The sequence below is a fragment of the Thunnus albacares genome, chromosome 4, assembly GCF_914725855.1.
Source record: "Thunnus albacares chromosome 4, fThuAlb1.1, whole genome shotgun sequence".
NCBI classification, from domain to species: domain Eukaryota; kingdom Metazoa; phylum Chordata; class Actinopteri; order Scombriformes; family Scombridae; genus Thunnus; species Thunnus albacares.
In genome coordinates this window covers 16,672,403-16,692,286 of record NC_058109.1, presented here as the reverse complement: position 1 = coordinate 16,692,286, position 19,884 = coordinate 16,672,403, and the positions used below count along the sequence as shown (strand labels likewise).

General features: G+C 39.0%; 1 protein-coding gene across 1 annotated transcript; it reads left to right on the top strand.

Annotated features, from left to right (window-relative positions):
• The first annotated feature begins 220 nt into the window (after positions 1 to 220).
• On the top strand, positions 221 to 19,038 carry mmel1 (membrane metallo-endopeptidase-like 1). The gene is made up of 24 exons (XM_044350240.1): positions 221 to 363; positions 5,258 to 5,431; positions 5,859 to 5,903; positions 6,228 to 6,287; positions 6,407 to 6,568; positions 6,692 to 6,772; positions 8,252 to 8,347; positions 8,878 to 8,996; positions 9,147 to 9,212; positions 9,851 to 9,985; positions 10,278 to 10,367; positions 11,395 to 11,531; positions 11,625 to 11,718; positions 11,808 to 11,936; positions 12,507 to 12,605; positions 12,707 to 12,790; positions 12,869 to 12,972; positions 13,434 to 13,492; positions 13,672 to 13,791; positions 13,890 to 14,023; positions 14,158 to 14,223; positions 14,357 to 14,452; positions 15,058 to 15,134; positions 16,384 to 19,038. Exons 2-24 carry the CDS (start codon positions 5,275 to 5,277, stop codon positions 16,481 to 16,483), a joined length of 2,310 nt encoding a protein of 769 aa, XP_044206175.1. The 5' UTR covers positions 221 to 363; positions 5,258 to 5,274; the 3' UTR covers positions 16,484 to 19,038.
• The last annotated feature ends 846 nt before the right edge of the window (positions 19,039 to 19,884 follow it).

Below are 19,884 nucleotides of genomic sequence, written 5' to 3'. Positions count from 1 at the left end.
ACACACACACACACAGACATCCCCGGCATTTTTCTTATCACAGTCGAGTAATAGAAAACAATCCAGTACTATCACCTCCCATCTGCCTCCTTTCTCCTCTCTCTCTCTCTCTCTCTCCTCTCCCTCTCTCCCTCCCTCCTTCTGTCCATTCCTCCCTCTCTTGTTCTCACTCTCTCTCTCTCTCTCTCCGCTGCCTCACTCATTCCCTGAGCAGCACAGTGAACTGGATAACATCTCCTTCAACCCGCAGCACAGACTCATTTCTCTACACACCAGCTCTGAGTGGATGCTCAGCAGGGGTGTTTGAGATATTAGCGCGCTGTGGGGGAACGGCTCAGGGACTTCTACCATCCACATATAAAGGTAAGCCTGTGGATTCTTAGACCAGATTCTTCTTGATCTCAAGTACCAAAGTGAAGGTGGTTAAAGTTAGACACCTGAAACTGTAGCCTTTAGGTATCAATCATGTCAGCTTCTCAGCAGCAGTCCCAGGACAGATTTGTAAAAGTGGGTTCACTTCTTAAAGACTAAGATTTTAAGATGTTTGGACCTTTTTACATGTGGAAAATGCTGATGTCATTAGCATAGACGTGAGGGCATAAATGGTTAGTAGATGTATGTGAATAACACCAAACTAGAGAAAGTGTGCAGATTGCTGGCGTAGCCTGATCAGTGTGTTAATCCTTGTTTTGTTGGAGCACTAAGTTTAGAGAGGAACAGTACCAGTCACTGCACACAGCCGCATGTAATCTTAATGTGCTTAAAACGAGGAGCCTTTAAAACATTTAGTACAGATTAGTCTCACTTTCAGGGAAAGGATTTTATTTTTGACACACTGAACCTCTGACCGGTTAGATTACACCATGTCACTAGTAGGTTAACACTTTGTTTCATGCATCGTATAATATGCTTACTGCAATGTAACTTTCTGTGCTGCCGTCTTGTCTTGCTCATATCAAAGGTTCTGGGGATAGAAAATTGTTATTTGACAGCACTTGAAAAGGTGTTCAGTACATGAATCTTTAACAGTGAATCCTCAAACTGAACTGAGTGTCCTAAATCATCCGTGTCACTAGTAGCTTTTTGCATTGATGTTCCTCTCATTGGTGACTGAGATTGCCATTTTTATTATATATATATATATACACAGTATTCATGGTCAAAATATTATTGAAAGACTGAAAGCTACAGAAACAACAATGACAGATAACTATGTTGCAGTTATGTGACTTCTGTACTGTGAACCCTATAAAAAGTGCTTTTATAGGCCTATTTTTATACTAAACTGAATAAAACCTTTCTGATGACTTAGTAGAATCAGTCTAAACTAAAAACAGAAAGAAGGCGCGTTGTAAAGTCACAGCGTTATTAATGGTGATTGCTTATCACATAGTCAGTGACCATGAATCTTTGAAATGAATCAAACAAAATTATTTCACTCACCAATTCAGAGGTGCTGGATGTAGAAATGGAAATCATGAATCCCTCTGCTGAACAAAAAGAAATCGTTTTGCTCATTTCAGTTCAAATATTTGCAGTCACTGACTATAATTTGTTTCCTTTTTCCTAAGTTTGCACTTCGGTATGTGCATCAGTAAGCGAACACATCACCGTTCATTACGCCTCAACATTCAGCGCTGATTCTGACTTCAGTTCTTTGGTTCAGTAGCAAGTTCAGTATAAAATGTAGCCTATAACAGCACTGTTTATACAGTTAGGTAAGACACTGTTTGTAAGGTAGGCTAATAGCTCAAGCAGTTATCACATCACGATTGTTTCTGTTGCTTTCACAGTCTTTCAGTAAGCTTTTAACCAGGAGCAGACGCAACAACAGTGCTCTCAGTCACGAGTCAGGATCTTCACTGCTAAAAGCTACTGAATCGGTCAGTGGCAATGGTTCTGAATCTGTGACAAAGATTCTGTGTTTAAAATGTGTTCCTATGTCTACTACTAAACACCTCTAGCTCTAAGAACGCGCCACCTGCAGAGGCCTGCGCTTCACTTTGGTGCACAAGCATAAAGCTGGAGAGTGTTGTGTAGAGCTCAGTAGGGGGAGAAGTGGGTCTTATCTGTCACTGTACTTGCCACAGTTTTTTCACACTTGAATAAAAAAAAGATACACTCTTGCGGTCGACTGTTACCTTGCACTCACATCAAGGAGCAGCTGTTTTTTTTACCATTTTTGGCCCTGCGTTTTGTCTCCCAAAACCTGTCCTATCCATCTGGCTGGTGGATCACTCTATTCAGGGAGGGAAATAGCACAAATCCCTCCGCTACCTTTATTCACAATCTTTTTTTTATCTATGGTGTCAAAATGCTTCCAACACATTACTTCTCAGATGGTTTTGTGTCATGACTTCAGCGCAGTTAAGACACTAACCATGAACTGCAACATCCCTGGTTCACGTCCGGACATCATCTCTCTCCCTCAGTTTCATGTCATCCTCCACTGTCTGGAATAAAGGATTAAAATGCCCAAAAATACAAAAATACTAAAAAAGGAGAAAAATAATTGTCTACCAGCAGTGCATGCAATAGATGAGACAATACATCCTGCTTGAGTCAACGTTCATATTCAACATCAGATTGAACATTCAGTTCTTTCCGACATATAAAAAGTCCTAAAACAGCTGCATATTATAACACAGCTTCTCCTAAAAAGACACTAGAATTAAACCACTCAAAGCTTAGACAGGAAAGAAATTGATTTTTGGTGACTTAAGTTATATTTCAGTCTTTTATTCTTTGTATTCTGTATCTGTTGTTGTTAAAGTTGCAAATTCAATAGTATCTATATTTCTTAACTATCTAAGCTTTTAGGTCTACTTTCGTTATACAACAAAACATGATATTCAGCAGCTTAGTGCTTTCAAAATGAACACATTTAATACGTTTCTCAGACTGGCCTTACTATGAAAGGCATAAAGACCAATTTCATCATACTAGTATAAATAAATAAATATAAGAAATAACATACACAATGTGCGCCATGCTCTGATTATTGACAGTCCGCTTGATCATTTCAGGTCTAGTCATAGAAACAGCTGTTGTTGCAGCACTTAACACACATTTCGCCAGATTCTGATTACTTATAAGTCTATGATAATGCTGATAAGTCTAAAAAATGTTTAATTTGCTGAATTCTGATCACTGACAGAATAATTTTGCTGGTCTGTGCAAATCTAATATCATTTATTAAAGGCTGCTGAGTCTGAATTATTACTCTGATTAGAAAAAAAACCTTTTGTAAAGCCATTTCACTAAGGTTTAAAATATGAATACATTATCTTTTAGTCTTATTGTCCCACTCTACCATGTTGCTGTATTGAGCTGGAAATGAGCCACAGAGATTAATATGCATTGGTTTTATGGTTGTTGATAAATAAAATTAAAAAATGCACATAACGAATAAGTATTTAAAACCAGGAACGCATGGAGGATTGAATAGAAATGCAGCAAAGCTATCTGAGGACATTTAAAGATGTAAATAACTCTTCATATTGACACAGCAGACTGCACATTATTGCATAGTTTTAAAGTGGGGCCTCTCTTTAAAGCAATGCAGCAGGGTTTTGCCTCAGAGAGCGTTTGCGTGTGGTCTAATGCTGAGGATGGCAGTGAGGCTCTAACAAGCCCCCTGCCTGCTCTTCAACACTATAGTGCCAGATATGTGGCCATGAGTATTCATCAGTAAGGGCTAATGGGGCACTGCAGTGTGAACCTCTGATTTACAGCCTGTCCCCTGTCAGGCCTAATGATAGGGCAGTAGGGTTGGTTATGGAGAAACAGGTGCTGCAGAGTGAATAGATGCAAAGCAATGCCACTGAAAGCCACGGGTGATTGTCGTTTTGTCCTCTGCACAAATGCTCATTTGCAATATTGTGTTCACACATACGTAATTATTGTGCATAGAAATTAGCTCTCTTGAAGTAGGATTATGGCTCAAAAGCTGGTGTGCGTGTGTGTGTGTGTGTGTGTGTGTGTGAGTGGGGTGGGAGAGTGTGGGGGGAAGGGAGGGGGCAATGAAAGTAAGTTTAATGGTTAATTTACTGTTCGCAAAATTATTTCCAACATAAGTGTCACACTGAATATACACAACGACTCTCTATCCTCGACTATATTAGCAACAGATGGAGTTTAATGATGAAGCTGGAAATAATGTCCTAAATGAACTCAAGCACTGAGCCAAATGTATTGAACATGGTCAGGTTATTAAAACAGATGGAACCATCATTATTATAGTAACAACAACAATTTAACTATCAAGGCATTATACAGGGAGGCATGAGGGTTGAGCCATATGGAGAGAAATAAACATTAGTATAACTTTTTCTAAATTCTGTATAAACTACGATCTCTGTTTCAAGTGCAGAATGGAAAAATGCAATGTCAAGTAGGGTCGCAGCACTGCTTGAAAATGTTAAAGTAGAGTGTCAGTTGCTCAGCTGGCTAAATATTGTTAACTTAGATAACAAAATTGTGTAATATACACAATGTATAAAGACAGCCATGAAATAACCTTAACAAAATAGACAATAAATCATCTATATCTATAAGACCTACTGCAAAGTTTTCCTTGCAGTTTGCAAAAAGGTGGTTTTGTCTTCTGAATACACTCTTAATGAGACAACTCATGTATTTCCAATTTTAAGACAAAAGATATTGTACATCTCCATATTGCCTAAATTTCTTTACGCTGCCTTTATTAAGGTTCAAATGAGAAGCAAAGAAAAGCAAAGAAAGAAAAAGCAACTTTTTCTTCTATGAAATTGAAACACACTGAATGTGAATAATCTTCAATTTCCTTTTCTTTCTGTATCAGTCTTCCTCTCACATTAAGATAACATTCATGATGGATCAATAAGTAAGAGGGAATGCAGACCCACTAGCTCATTTGATTTAATCAATGCTATCAGGTTTTTTCTGAAGATAAGAAAGGAACAATGCAAAAAAAAAACATTTTTTCATTCAACAGGCTCAAAAATAGGAATGCAATAAAAATTCTACCTCGGCTGGAACATTTTTACGGCACTTTAGGAAAGAGTAATGTGTAGCGTGACAAACTGTTTTTTGTGGAAACAGTTTCACAACTCCTGTCAGTGAAGTTGTTGTAGGTGTTCAGCAGTTGAAGCTCACTCACTGCAGGTCAGCTGGCACAGTTTACAGATGGATCACTGCACAGCCCACACACACACACACACAGTTGTAGCTCTCAGCCTGGACCATCCCACACTCAACAACGGTGTCTTTGCCACAGAGCCGGCAGTCAGGAGAATGGGCAAATCCGAAAGCCAAATGGATATCATGGAGAAATCAAGTAAACCTGGGAAGCGTCGCTGGACTGTTGCAGAAATCGGTCTGTCCGTGCTGCTGCTGTTGGTCAGCTGTGCCTTGGCCGGACTGGTAGTCCTCTACACATCGGTTGTGAAAGGTAATGGCTCTGTCAGGCTCAGCATGGAAAGATCCAGATATGACAGATGGCAGCTGTAATGACAAGTGTCTCCCTACTCTGTTTTGTTTTTGTGATTGCAAACTGGCGCTGATACAGGAAATTATTCTGACCCTCAAAATGCCTCCAGAAATGACCATGCATGCTTTATGCAATATTGGTGCAAGCAATGCCATCAGATCTTTTTCTGGGATAATTTAAAGGTTAATGTTACTCATGAAAAATACCATATACAGTACACACACAGGTGTAACCCTTGAGAATAAAATAACAACAATTTTTGGGGGATATTTTCTTTTCTTTTGAGACAAATTATCTCACAAGACTGCACAAGACTTGTATTTTCTCTTTCTTTTTCCTTCTCACAATGACTGATTTCTAAAAAATCTGTTTCTTCCAACCATCTCAGAGGAATCTAACAGGCCGAGTGTGTCAAGAAGCTCAACAGGTGAAGGTGAGTCTCTAAACTGAACACAGGATACTGTGGGACAAGTGGGTTGGCGTGTGTCATATTCGAGTGGCACCTCTGATAGATACTGTAATTCCCTTTACTGCCTGATCAGCAGTGTCACACAAAAGTGAAAGAACAGAGTCCCTGCTGACATAGACAAGCCTGTAACACACAGGCTACACTGTAGATCTAGGCTGTTTAGAATTAGCTCTACGTCAGGTCGGTCTGATATTCATTACAGAACAACGTCTTCTCTGTCTCAGCTGGGGTGTAAGTTGTCAAATAGTCCACATTCTCTCTCATAATTGTTGACACTGATTTTTCCAGGCCAGCTGTATCACTCCAACCTCAACAATGTGTGCACAACTGCAGACTGTGTTACTGCAGGTGAGAGAAGTTGTTTTTTCTTTGCTCTCCTGCTGGTTTATTTTGCAAACAAATTTCCTCCATAACCTTATTTGTCCCTCTGTTTCTCTTTCCCTCTCTTGTCTCTGTGATACCTAAAGCTGCTCGGCTCTTGCAGAACATGGATAAGTCTGTGAAGCCTTGTGATAATTTCTACCAGTATGCCTGCGGGGGTTGGCTGGAGCGACATGTCATCCCGGAGACCAGCTCCCGACACAGCGTCTTTGACATTCTGAGGGACAAGCTGGAGATTGTCCTCAAAGGTCAGCTGGTGCAGTCGAACAGTGTCGGGGTCGGGGGCTCAATCTTTGGTGGGCTGCAGTATTTGGAGCTGCGCGTGGGATTTCTTCAGAGAGGAAATGTCTGCATATGTTTTGTTGTTGCAGGTGTTCTTGAGATGGGGAATGAACATGACAGGGATGCCATCCGGAAAGCCAAAGTCCTTTACAGCTCTTGCATGAATGAGAGTAAGTCTCTTTTTACTCAGTTTAAAAATATATTCCTCTAAAAGGAGGTATGTTGATAAAAAAAAATTACCACAAGGCACGCTTAGTAGCTGTTCTGGAGCTTTCGATTGTATAATGTGATCTTCCCCTACAGATTACATAACTTCCTCAGGAGATGGAGTTGCCCACTTGTCATGGAAATGTAGAAGTTTTTATTTTGTCTAAGTACTTTAAGTTATAAGGCTGGCAATTTTCTATATTTTTTTCTTATTGTCAACAAATCTCATGTGCAGAACCAAACCAACAATGAAATCATCCTAATTACAAGTATCGTATGTGTATTCAAAGTCTGATATAGCTTACTCCTCTGTGTCGTATACCTGCATCGTCCAAAAACTATTAAAAACATGACAGTGAGCCACACCGTTGCACTGGGTGACATGCTCCATCACGACAACGATCATAGTCACGTTGGTTTGTTTAGAAATGCCTCCAAATACTAATAAGAGTGATCACATTTTCAGTCACAGGAGAGCGGTTCCTTGTACGGCAGACGCCACTGCGCTCCGTTTACAGAGCTTCACTAGCTTGTTGTGCTACATTACACAACCTCTTGACTTTGTACTTGTTATGGAAAAATCTAGGAGCCCAAATACCAGGAACCTTGGATGTCTTAAAGCAAAAGAATTTATTGACAGCTTGATCAAGTTACAATAGTTACATATCAAAGCACCGATGTTGACACAGTGAAATGTCACATCAAGTCTGAAGGAGAGTTGTCTGCATGCCTAGCTAAACCTCTCGCCCCATCCAGATGAGGATTCCTGTGTAGCAGACGGCCTTGGCCCGAGTCACAACACGCAGAACTCTTGCCATACTTTAACATCCGCTCCCCCTGGCAACGGCCTTGTGGAGAGACAGACAGAGTTACAATTTGAACCAAGAAAAGACAGCTGCATGCCTTTTCTATTTTCTCTCTGTTTAATTTTCATAATCCTATATATGGAAATTCCTTCAAAGTACTGAAGTTCTCTGAGAAACTTACAATGATATGATATGAAGCACAACAAGCTAATGAAGCACTGTAGACAGAAGCACAATGGTGTGGCTCATTGACATGTTTTAATAGTTTTTAGACAACAATGGTGTATGGGGTGGTGTATGGCACAGAGGAATAAGACATATCAGGCTTTGGATACACACACAATACTTGTAAGTAGATCAATTCATTGTGGGTTTGGCTCTGCACATGAGATTTGTTGACAATATGGAAAATAATGAAAATCATCAGCCTTATCCTTTAAGGATTTCTCATCCATATTGGCTTAAAAGTTGAGATTGAAAGTTCATTCTTGTGGTGAGATTGTTTTTGTTAACTGCAGTTTCCAAAGGTCAAAAAATAACTTTCAATCTCAATAAGACATATTGTCTTACTGCTTGAAATGTAAAAGGACTGCAGTGTTGCTGTCATGTTTTACAGTTGTGGCATTTCACCTACAGGCCTCATAGAGCAGCGTGACTCCCAGCCCCTTCTGAAGCTCATCGACAGCATTGGAGACTGGCCTGTTGCGTCGGATGACTGGAACACCACTACAGGTAGAAATACCTCTGAACCACACTCTGATTAATGTCTGCAGTTTGTTCTGTGTAAATGTGCACATGCAGTACATCCACACAAACAACCACTCACGTTCCTACTCAAAATACATGTGCTCACACAGAGCCAGCACAGCTATATTTGTACTCGGTGAATTGCTGAGTTTGAGCTTTGTTGGTGGGATCAAGAGGCCGGTCGAGGCTCTCCAGCTGAGGAGTCAGGTGTGCAGTTTGGGAGCGTGATGAGTGGGCAGAGAAGCAGGTTCTCAATCAGGACTGTGAAGGATGCTTTAAATAGTCTACTCTCTTCTTTCCCAAGCTCCTCGCTCTTGCTGCTTTAATTAAATGTAATCATGGATGGTGGCTCAAACAGAATTAACGACGCATAGCTGCATCTGCACACACTGATTTACACACCGGTTAAGTGTGCGGCAGAGGCAGACAGGGAGTCTTTTCGCTGCCTGCTACACTGAACACTTCTTTACAGTTAGACAGCTGTGTTTAGATGAAGTGCTATTATTTTGTTGCAGAAGAAGCATGGAGCCTCGAGGACACGCTGGCCACGCTTACAGCTCGTTTCCACAAGAAGGTTCTGCTGGACATGTATGTGTGGACAGATGACCGGGACTCTCGGCGCCATATCATTTATGTAAGATCACTGTCTGTCTGAGCACAAGTAACAAATTGCAGCCATTATCATTATGACAATTACACTGTCACAGTTAATAACACACAAAACGTAAATATATTGACTTTAAACGTGCAAAATACATAACTACTATTCTTGTATTCTGGTTAGATTGACCAGCCAGGACTTGGAATGCCATCAAGGGACTATTATTTCAACGATGGGAACTACAAAAAGGTGAGGCCTTAAAGGATCAGTTCACATAAAAAACACACACAAAACTCCACCTATTAAACTCTTTCTACCCAGTTACTTTTCCCCATATTTAAAATCTGTGGATCTTATTGTGTGGAACTAATTGAGGTTAATTTTTAAGGTAACGTGAAACCGGACTACTGTGGCACTAAAAACCAAATCAGTGGCCCGCCATTACTTAGAAAATGTAACTGATAGTGATAACATCTGTCCAATACCGAGTCCACTTCATAAGGTTTATATTGGCTCTGATACCGATCTGGCAGATCAGATCAGTGCATGTATGTGGTATCTAACCATGCAGACACTTTTGGTTTTCTGATATCTTCCTGATATTTCTGCCTCCACCTTAATACAGAGGAGGGGAATGGGATTTTATTTGTGGTGCTGAGCAACAATATCACAGTTAAAGTTGTCCAAACTAAACCTGTCCATATCGAGATCTTTGGATGATTCTGACTAACCACCATTTTTTGTTTGGAGACAATCTTTGCTCTTGAGTTTTCAAGTGTAATTTTCCGCTTATCTGAGCATCTCACATATAATTCAACTTTGTTGTTTGACACAATCTTGATTTTATTGCAGAAACAACATTTATGACATGTTTGGTTGTACCATAGGTTCGAGAGGCCTATCTACATTTCATGATTTCTATTGCGAAGATAACCCGAGAGGACAGGAACTTGACTCAGGATGACGACCGTGTGTGGGAGGAAATGATGCAAGTGCTGGAGCTAGAGACAGACATCGCCAACGTGAGTACGAGCCACAACAGGAAATGGAATTGTGGGACGAGGGCTGAGGAACATTAATAATGACAAGATGATAAATGAGCACCTCATCCCTGCTTCCAGTAAATGAGAGAACCAGGCTACATTGAGTGTGGACATAGGAAATCAGCCAAGCTTTTAACCAGTTTTTTTTTTTTTTTTTTTGCACCTGTCAAGAGCGTGAAGAATGAGACCTTGCTAATGAAAGGAGTGTAAAATGTGAATATAACCAAGCATCAATTTATAGAAGGTTTTTTTCCTTCCTGTTGCTGGACAGGCCACATCTCCAGCTGAGGAGCGCCAAGATGTCACCGTTCTCTATAATAAGATGACACTTGGTGATCTGCAGAGCACCTTCAGCCTGAATGTAAGTGTGATTTCAATTCTTTCTTGTGTGCTGCCTAATCAAAGTGCAAACTCTCGACAAGAAAGCGACTAAGCAAATTTCCCAAAATGTCTATTTTTTTTAAAATTGTTTAACAGGAATCTTAAACATAGTTTCAGTTAGCAAGGTATATTAAACTGCAAGTAACCATAGCAACAGTAGGCTACCTCTGATTTGTGCTACACTACAGGTAGCTCTCACAGGTGAAACTAACTTGGTTAAAATGACTGAAAACAAAATTAAACAGTTGATGAAGGTGTGAAAGCATCTCTTATTGTCTGTGTACAGTGAGTGGCTGTGGTATAAGTGTTATAATACACTCGGGAAGTGTCCTGATATAGAAAATAATGCAGTGTTCTTTGCATCGGCTTCATCTGTTATTTTTGTGCATAACAACACCTCGTGTGCCATTGTTTACTCCTTGCATACCTGTACAGTAATTCAAAGTGTCACAGATGACCTGCTGTGCCTGCAAGTGCTGAAACATTCACTCAGTTTTCTTCCATTTGATTTAGTTTATTGACAACATTCTAACATATTTATAAGATACAACATATCCGACTTATTTCCATTGTTATTCCTAGTCTTTTCATAGTCCACCAGTCTTTATCATGACGGAGATATTCAATATCTAACATTAAAAAATATCAGGGGAAAAACATAACAATAAAAGACAATGGTTGTAAGACGTAGTTCAAGATGCAACTATCAAAAATATCATTATTACTAACGTAAAACATAAAAAACATATTAAGATATTCACATTCCATTTGGAAATATTACCTAGCAGCCATTGTTCAGCCTTTGCCAGAAAAGTTGGATTATTTGACTCGTCCTTATTTATATATTATAGAAAGGAATGACCTATTTCAGACTTGAATCTATAGAGATTTAAATTTACTGCAATACATGTAAAATTCTGTAAAGCATATTTGACCATATAGTACCTTCACCATATTTAGTGAAACTAAACATGGTAAAAGATACTGTCCTACCTTTTGTTTTCCAGGGTTTTAACTGGACACGATTTATTCAAGGTGTTTTGTCCAGTGTGTCCATTGAGGTCCAGCTGGAGGAGGAGGTGGTGGTGTACAGCTCTCCCTACCTTGAGAAGATGAATGAAGTTCTCTCCAGACACAGTGTCAGGTCAGTCTTATGCAAAGATAAGTCCATGAAGATCAAACTACTACAGAAAAGTTACAATCAGCATAATTTACCAAAAACAACTGATGTTTGCAGGACTATGCAGAACTACCTCACCTGGCAGCTCATCACTGACAGAGTTAATAGCCTGAGCCGCCGTTTCAAAGATGCCAGAGCCCGTTACAGGAAGGTGCGATGAGCATGACATAATACAATAACACATATTTATGTAACCTAGTTCCAAAACACAATTTCAGTGAGTGTTTCTGTGCTTGCCAGACTCTGTACGGGACCACTGTGGAGGATGCTTGGTGGCGAGAATGTGTCCGTTATGTCCAGAGTAGCATGGAGAACGCAGTTGGAGCTCTGTATGTGCGTGAGACCTTTGCTGGAGAAAGTAAACGAATGGTGAGTTGTTTTTGCTGTAAAAACGGGCCTAAACAAAACAGAGACAAAATCCTTGATGGAGCATGAAAATCAGTTACTTCCACAACAAACATTTACATCAAACCATGGTATGCAAGCTATAACACAAATGCTGCATTGTGTGCACTAATTCATGGGAAAAACACACATTATGTGCCAAAAAACTGACATTGAGGGGCAAAGTGTCGAGTTTCTAAATGCATCATGTGCCACCAAAAAAAAAAAAAAAAATTACCTGCCATATTTATTTCACTTTTGTGAAATGAAATGTATTTTCTGCTTTATCTGGTATGAAAAACACAAAGCATGTATTGCAAAACGATTTAGTGTTATGAAATGCATCTCATGCCTCATTGAACTGTTATGCACTGTAGGGATAATTACACTGCAATTATAATTATTCCTAATTTTGTATGGATTCATTCACATTTTTCCTAGAAAAAAACATGTATTACATTGCAGCTTGGGTTCCCTGGAGACTCATAATTATGAAAAATGCATTTCTGTATGAGATTGTAAGTAAGCCCTTTGTTGTGCGTCATATTTTCACAGGTCAGTGACCTCATCGCTAAGATCCAGAAAGCCTATGTGGAAACTCTGGAGGAGTTAAGCTGGATGGATTCTCCCTCAAAGGAGAAGGCAAGAGAGAAGGTACAGTACATACTCGAGCAAAGATTTTACTTCAGTCCTGAGAAACTATCAACATATCTCAAGTGGATGATGTCTTACAGAATGTGGTGCATCTCTTGTAGGCCATGGCAATCAAGGAGCATATTGGCTATCCAGACCATATTCTGGAGAAAAGTAACCAGAAGCTCGACCAGGAGTACGCTCATGTAAGAACTGAGTCTCTTTCCAGGCCACATTTTAATTACCTGCAATATGCATTTATGTTGGCCTCTTTCTCTTTTCAGCTAAACTTTAGTGAAGAACATTACTTTGAGAACATCCTCGAGAACCTGAAGTCTGAGGCACACAAGAGTCTGAGGAAGCTCAGAGAACCAGTCGATCCTAACTTGTAAGTTGTTGATACATCTGAAACTGCAAGCTTTTCTTATTTGTAAAACAAGCGCTTGGATTCAGGTGGTCATCGTGTTTTCTTAGTGCTCTCAGTTCAAGTGCATGACATGACATAGAACCTCTTCCAGGCTTTAAATGAAGTCGATTACATTATGTTTTGAGATACAAATAGTTGCAGACTTTTGCTCGTGCTTTCTGTTTCCAAGACAGTAAACAGGGTCCTGTTCATCCAAAAACATAATAAAAATTGTTGATAGTAAGCTGTTTTTTTAGTAACAAATGGATGCTGTTCTGTATCATCATCGAGTAATTTTAAATGAACATGAAAATTAAGGTTTAAATATTATGTCTGGTGCACAAAAAGCTCCAAGCATGGATTGTATAGTTGCTTCCTTCAAATGAAAATTCTGTTTAGTGCCATTTTATCAGTTTTTAATCAAATTCTTAATCTCTCCTCAGGTGGATCATTGGTGCTGCTGTGGTGAATGCATTTTATTCTCCCAACAGAAACCAAATAGGTAAGAGCTTTACGGCTCACAAGAATCAATGAGGCCACCAGCAGCCTGTGTGACAAATAGAAGATGTTTTTTTATAGTGACACAGTCTCCATAAAATCTAATGCCATTAAGTGCTTCCAGTACAGAGTGTTTTCACTCCTGTTGTTTATGTGCATCTGCTTGTTTTTTTGTCGGTCCAGTGTTTCCAGCAGGAATCCTGCAGCCGCCGTTCTTCAGTAAACATCAGCACCAGGCTCTTAACTTTGGCGGAATAGGAATGGTTATTGGACATGAGATCACGCATGGATTTGATGACAATGGTGAGACATGGGTGATTCGTCGTGGGTATTTTGGGAAACCAGAAGCAATAAATACAGTTTAAATAGTACTTTACTTATTGCATTATGTTTCCTTGCAGGGCGTAATTTTGACAAGGATGGTAATATGCTAAACTGGTGGAGTAATTACTCTGCGGAGCATTTTAAAGAGCAGTCACAGTGCATGGTGCAACAATATGGCAACTTCAACTGGAAGCTAGCAGGTGGACAAAATGTAAGCACCAAGTGGCATGTATGAAATTAGATATTTGTCTCGGCTGTGATCTCTGACTATGTAAACGGTGTATTTTGTGACTGCTGGAATGATTGTTTTCATGTTAGTGTGTGTTCATGGTTTTGTGATCGCAGGTCAGTGGAATCAGCACTTTGGGGGAGAACATTGCAGACAACGGAGGGGTTCGTCAAGCATACAAGGTTGGACGTTACCCACAAAAGCACAAAACCACATGTTACTATTTCGGCAGTAATGACAAATGACAAAAAGCTTGTAATGAACTTTCTGCAAATATGAAATCTGTTTTTAAGTTTGTGAGCGTTGTGTTTACAGGCTTATCTAAAGTGGGTGGAGATAGAGGGTGAAGAACCTCGTCTGCCTGGTCTAGACATGGATCACAAGCAGCTTTTCTTTCTTAACTTTGCCCAAGTAAGTGAGAAAAATAAGGAAAAATGTTATTTCTGAATGTATCATTTTAGCAGAAAGATGATTGGCAATAATTTCCCCATCTGGAGTCAAGAGCCAAAGCTCAGGAGGAGCATTATTCAGTGGACGTTTGGCGCTGAGAAGTAAACACTGGGACAAAGGGAGAGTTGTCAGGGGGTGAGACGCTCAAGCAATCCCAGAACAAATCAGAGTTCATCAACACACATGGGGGATGAGAAGAGCTGCCAAAGTAAAGAGGTTCTTGGTGCCAGAGAATGTAAAGCACAAGCAGAAAACTGTCATCAACAATAAAACTGGTCAAACACCCGGAACAAATCTGTTTAAGAGCCACAATCATTTACACACTTACTGCTGTGATGTGAATTTTACAAGTCAGTAAAATAGTTCATACCAAAGTGGCATTTTCAAGGTTTGAAAAAATCAGTTAAAGAAGTATAAGATGCAATATAAATACTTAGTATACAGGAAATTTTTTTTGCAATTTTAGAAATGTATTTGTATTGTTACCAGTCTGCAGACATCTCCACTAATGACTGCTCTAAAAAAAAGGATTACACTCTACTCATGTAATTAATTTCTTTTTTTAGGTGTGGTGCGGTGCTTATCGGCCTGAGTACGCCAGCCAGTCCATCAAGACTGACTCACACAGTCCCTTAGAATACAGGTATGAGTTTTAATATGATCAGGTATTAACATACGGCAGGTGTAGTGATAACAAATTTTCAGAACCAGCAAGAATAATTATTTAGTAGTCTGACTGATTTAGTTGATAATCAAAGCAGTACAACTCTGTTATAGGGTGTATTAAAAGAATCTATTGTTGCCCTAAGGAAAAAAAGCGACTGCTTTGTTTGAGCTAAATGTGCACCAGACAATGTTGTAACCCTTTAATAAAAAAAGGATTTTTCACAAACAATTAGAATATAAAGCCTGACAGTGAAACTGAATGCTTACCTTGCCATTAACTGACTCACAATAGGAACATTTTATTAGCTTTGCTAGCTGTGCCAAACTCAAAATAGCTTTGAAGCTTTCATCACTATGTTTTAGCTTTAAAATGAGATCCATGTTGAGAGGTGTGTTGCAGTTTATTTTAGTTGCAAACTGAATATATTTTTAAAATGACCCTGTCACTAAAGAATATAAAATACACTATATTTGTCTTGTAAAATCCAGCTAACCCCATGTATTTATCCAAATATAGCTTAGATAGAAAGATAGATACTATCATCAATATTTTTACATTAACAATGGATCACATGACAACTTGTGAATGAAAGGAGTCAATTGTAGTGACGAAACCACAGAGAATCATCACCTGACTCTGCAGCTCCGCTCATCTCTGTGGAGGTTTATAGAGCCTTTCAGCTCATTGTTTTGATTTCCCAGCCCACAGCTTTGTTGTTACTGCTCCATTAGTGTAGTTTTCCTGCACAGCAAAAACTCTACAATCTCACTGCATGTTACCTGATAATTTGTCAGTGTTTTTACAGCTTGTTTCTATTGCCCGAGTTGCCAAAAAACCTCTTATTGCAAGATTGATTATTGTCTTTTCCAAAAGCGACAATAATTCATTTTACACTTTCACCTCCTTTTGTTGCTTTTCTCTCTGTGTGGCAGGACTGACAAAGCTACTTCACCTTGTCTGTAGTCTCAGCACAGCCAGACACCTCAGCTGGAACTCATTAAAAACAAAAATACACCACACTGTAAATATAAGTCTAAAGCTCCTGTTGAAAAAGTATTTTGCAGCAAAGCATAACTCATTAAAGTATCTGAATCAGTGCAGCTCCATTCACTGATTAAATATGAGGACTTGGAGGTTGGTCTCACACTTGCTAGCGCTCCTCTAACATTCATAATATACTTTGGCTTTTATCACCACTAACAATCTGTTTTTCTTTTGTCTTTAGGGTGCTTGGGTCTCTCCAGAATTTCGAAGCATTCTCAGAAGCTTTCCAGTGCCAAAAAGGCAGTCTAATGAACCCTGAGCTGAAGTGTCGTGTCTGGTAGAAAGTTATTTATTTCCTGACATGGGCAACTCAAATCAAAAGAACAAGTTGTACTTCTTAAACCCACAGAGACATCCTGCTTAAGACTAATTCCAATTTATTTGGGGCAGAGCGGTGACACAGATATTTTCATATACAGTACTGTAGATGTATTTGGAATGGATGACATCCTGGACTACACCCTAGTTTCAAAACTTGAAGCACGTATACTAAAAAAAAAAAAGTTTGTCCACAAGTTTGAAGTGTTGTCTCTGGATGAGTAGGTCACTCGTTCTTTTTTTGCTGTGTCCCACGACAGACGACAAGTGGGTACATGGATGAAAAGGCGACATAGAAAAGTAAGACCTTCTCAAAAGGTTCAAGCCTTTCTTGATTTAATTCTTAAAGAAATCTCTTGTGCAGATCTTTGTGATTTATCCATTAACATTTGGCGCTGAGTTAACTTGGCGTACGTCCTCTGATGTATCGTTTTCAAGACATTGTGCCACTTCAGACGGAACAATAGTGAACAAATCTCTGACTCCGACTGAAGCGTGATTATGAAATAAATGAAAGCTCTGGGCTTTGCTGATGCAAAGCTAAAATAGAATTAGTCACACTCTAAGAGTTTGGTCACTCACTGTTACATGAAACAAATTACCTAAAGACTTTAAGACTGTTAAATCTTTGCAGCTTTAACCTTAAATTAACATTGTGAGAGAGCTGCAGCTTTCAACGTTTTTACACTTACAGAGTGGATAAATATTTAAAATCAACAAAGCTATTTAGTACTTTTTGGAGGATCAAAGTTTCTGCAAATGATTGTTGCTCAATACCCGCTGCTGAGATGTATATATGTGCCATTACATTTTGCTTTAAGAAACCATATTCCACATGTTTTGATAAATATTGGTGGCCTGCTACTTTTTTAGCTCGTGAGAAAAACTAGACACCCTTTAGAGATATGGCGATGTGATAATGACGAAAAAGCAATGTATACATCGCTTTATTGCGTTAGTTGGTACCGCCAAGTTTAGAAACAGGTGTGGATATACAGTAGGTTGCTAATCACAGTTGTGTTGTGTGTTTGAAGCTTGTCTTGCTCGTTTTTCTGCTTCCACACATTCCACATTTTACATGACTTTGAAAGGCTCCCAAGTGGTCATACTGGGCTGATGTATAGCTAACAAACCTCTAAACATGTGCCATTTGTTAGATGACACACCTACATGTATTCAAAATTACGATGCCTACTTGTATGATATCTGTACGTCGTTTACATTTAACCCTTAAAGCTAACTGATTTGTATGAGAACTGGCTTTTTCCTTCACCACATGGTCTCCTGAGAGGAGACTCAAACATACAATGATGACAAGACTTTTAGCCTCTGGGCATAGCCAATTACACGTTTAGGGTAGGGAGAAGAAAACCTCCCTCAGACACATTCACACATGGACAGGCAGTACATGAAGTGGTTTGTCTTCTGATCTCGCATTGATCAGTGCCGTGCAGATGAAAGGATGAAGTGCAGTGCGCTGAAGCGTGGCGACCGCTGTAACCGAACCACGACCCCGCGGGCAGACACACTGAAGAAAGGGGCTTGTCATTAAAGAGATGGCCAGGGCCAGGACTGTTATTTTCTACCTTTATTAACAAGTAATGACAAGAAAATCAAAGCAGAGGATGGAGGCACTGGCTGCAGGTAGCTTTTTTTTGTTTTTTTTGTTTTTTTTTTGTGCTGAAGAGAGCTTTTAAACACAGCTGAAAAAAATACAGTCAGTTTTTAATGTTTGCTTGTCATTGGTCACATTCAGGATGCCTTGGTAAACTGAACACGACTGTTAGGTCTCAACAGAGGCTGCTGAATTGAATGTGCTTATTGAAGCTTTATACTCTGTCTCTCAGTCTTCACATAGTGGCAAATACTGTTGTGTTTAGTAGGAGGTGGTAGGGGGGGGACACATTAATGAAAGACTGTTTTACTCAGAATGTAAGTGCTGATAGTGTGCTGCCACCTTCAAACAACAAGGCACATTTATCACGTCTTGTTGAAAGAAATGCTGGAGGCTAAATCATAAGCTACAATGCAACATTGGGCCGCCGTTTGAAGAGCAACAGCTTGTATATTTTTGTCTGGTTGAGGAGTTAAACAGTTCAAATGTGTTAACCGAACACAAAGAGTACATAATATACAATGTGTTATTGTATATACTTGATGTTCTATACTGCAGTACTTACATATAAAGAATTGAAATCAGGTAAGAAAGAAATTGTACATTTCTTACCTTAGTTCTAGCTTCACATTTACATGGTGAAATTGTGTCATTTTGAAATTACCAGCCAAGTACAAAAAACGTTCCTTTTTTTTTGCTGTTTCATCTGTATACCCATCAGAGGAATTTATTTATCTACATAAATATTTATGAAATAGCATTGTTGCTTTGCAAGACTTCAGGTGTTACAAAGATGTTTTATGAATGTTCCTGCTGCTATGTTATTATCTAGACTAACTGCTATTTTTGTGACTCAGATCTGTAATTATTGCCATTAAAGTGACTGTCCCAACTGGTACAATATCAAGTCTCTTCTTTAAATGTGTTATACAAATGTTATATATTTATACACGTTATTCTAGATGCAAAAAGATCATGTGGGTTAGAATATGTCTTGCCTTTGCTTGTTTTTATAAAGTTTTTGGACATTTTAGTTCAGTAGGAGTTCTGAAACTGCTTTCTAATAAAGTGCAACGTGTTTGGTATGTCATTATGGTAGGTTGCTAGTTAGTAACTTACTAATGCTTTATCGACCAACTAGAAGTCACTAATAGGGACACATTTTGGTTTGCCAGGCTGTGAAAAATCCCTTTGGCTTGTGTTGATCATTTCTATTGGTAATAATATAGTTACAAATGTTGGCAATCCCTTAATAAATACTATCACTTTCTAATAAGCCACCATGTCTTAGTGTAAATGATAATTAGCTATCAATAAATGAATTTTGGTCCAGACCTTCCCCAGGAGATAAGTGGTCTAACAGTCCATTTGGAGGGATAATCTTGATGAAGTGAAAGTGAGTGTCATGTTCGAGGAGATTTAACACTAGACACAGAGATTCTTCATAACTCGAAAACCCAAAGTTTTTCTATTAAGGGCTTCTAACTGATCTACAAAGCGTTTGTAAATTATTTATTAACCATTATTGAGGCCACCAGTTACAACTTATTATAAACTGGTATATCTATTCAAAAATGTATGTAATTATGATACTGTAAAGCATCAAATGTTCATCTTCATGTTACAAAAGTGAAATTTGACTTTTTTGGTTTTCAAATGTTTTCTCACTGTTCAGTAACCAAAACTCGTTTTATTTCAATCAGTAAAATCAGATCAGAATCAGCGGCCTCTCATGGTTTTAGTACAGTA

What these genes read in the sequence shown, in the direction of transcription:
- mmel1 (XM_044350240.1), top strand. Translation starts at nt 5,275, where the DNA reads ATGGGCAAATCCGAAAGCCAAATGGATATCATGGAGAAATCAAGTAAA. An exon ending in ACGATGGGAACTACAAAAAG is followed by an intron (nt 9,213 to 9,850) that starts GTGAGGCCTTAA and finishes GTTGTACCATAG; the next exon opens with GTTCGAGAGGCCTATCTACA. An exon ending in GGGTTCGTCAAGCATACAAG is followed by an intron (nt 14,224 to 14,356) that starts GTTGGACGTTAC and finishes TTGTGTTTACAG; the next exon opens with GCTTATCTAAAGTGGGTGGA.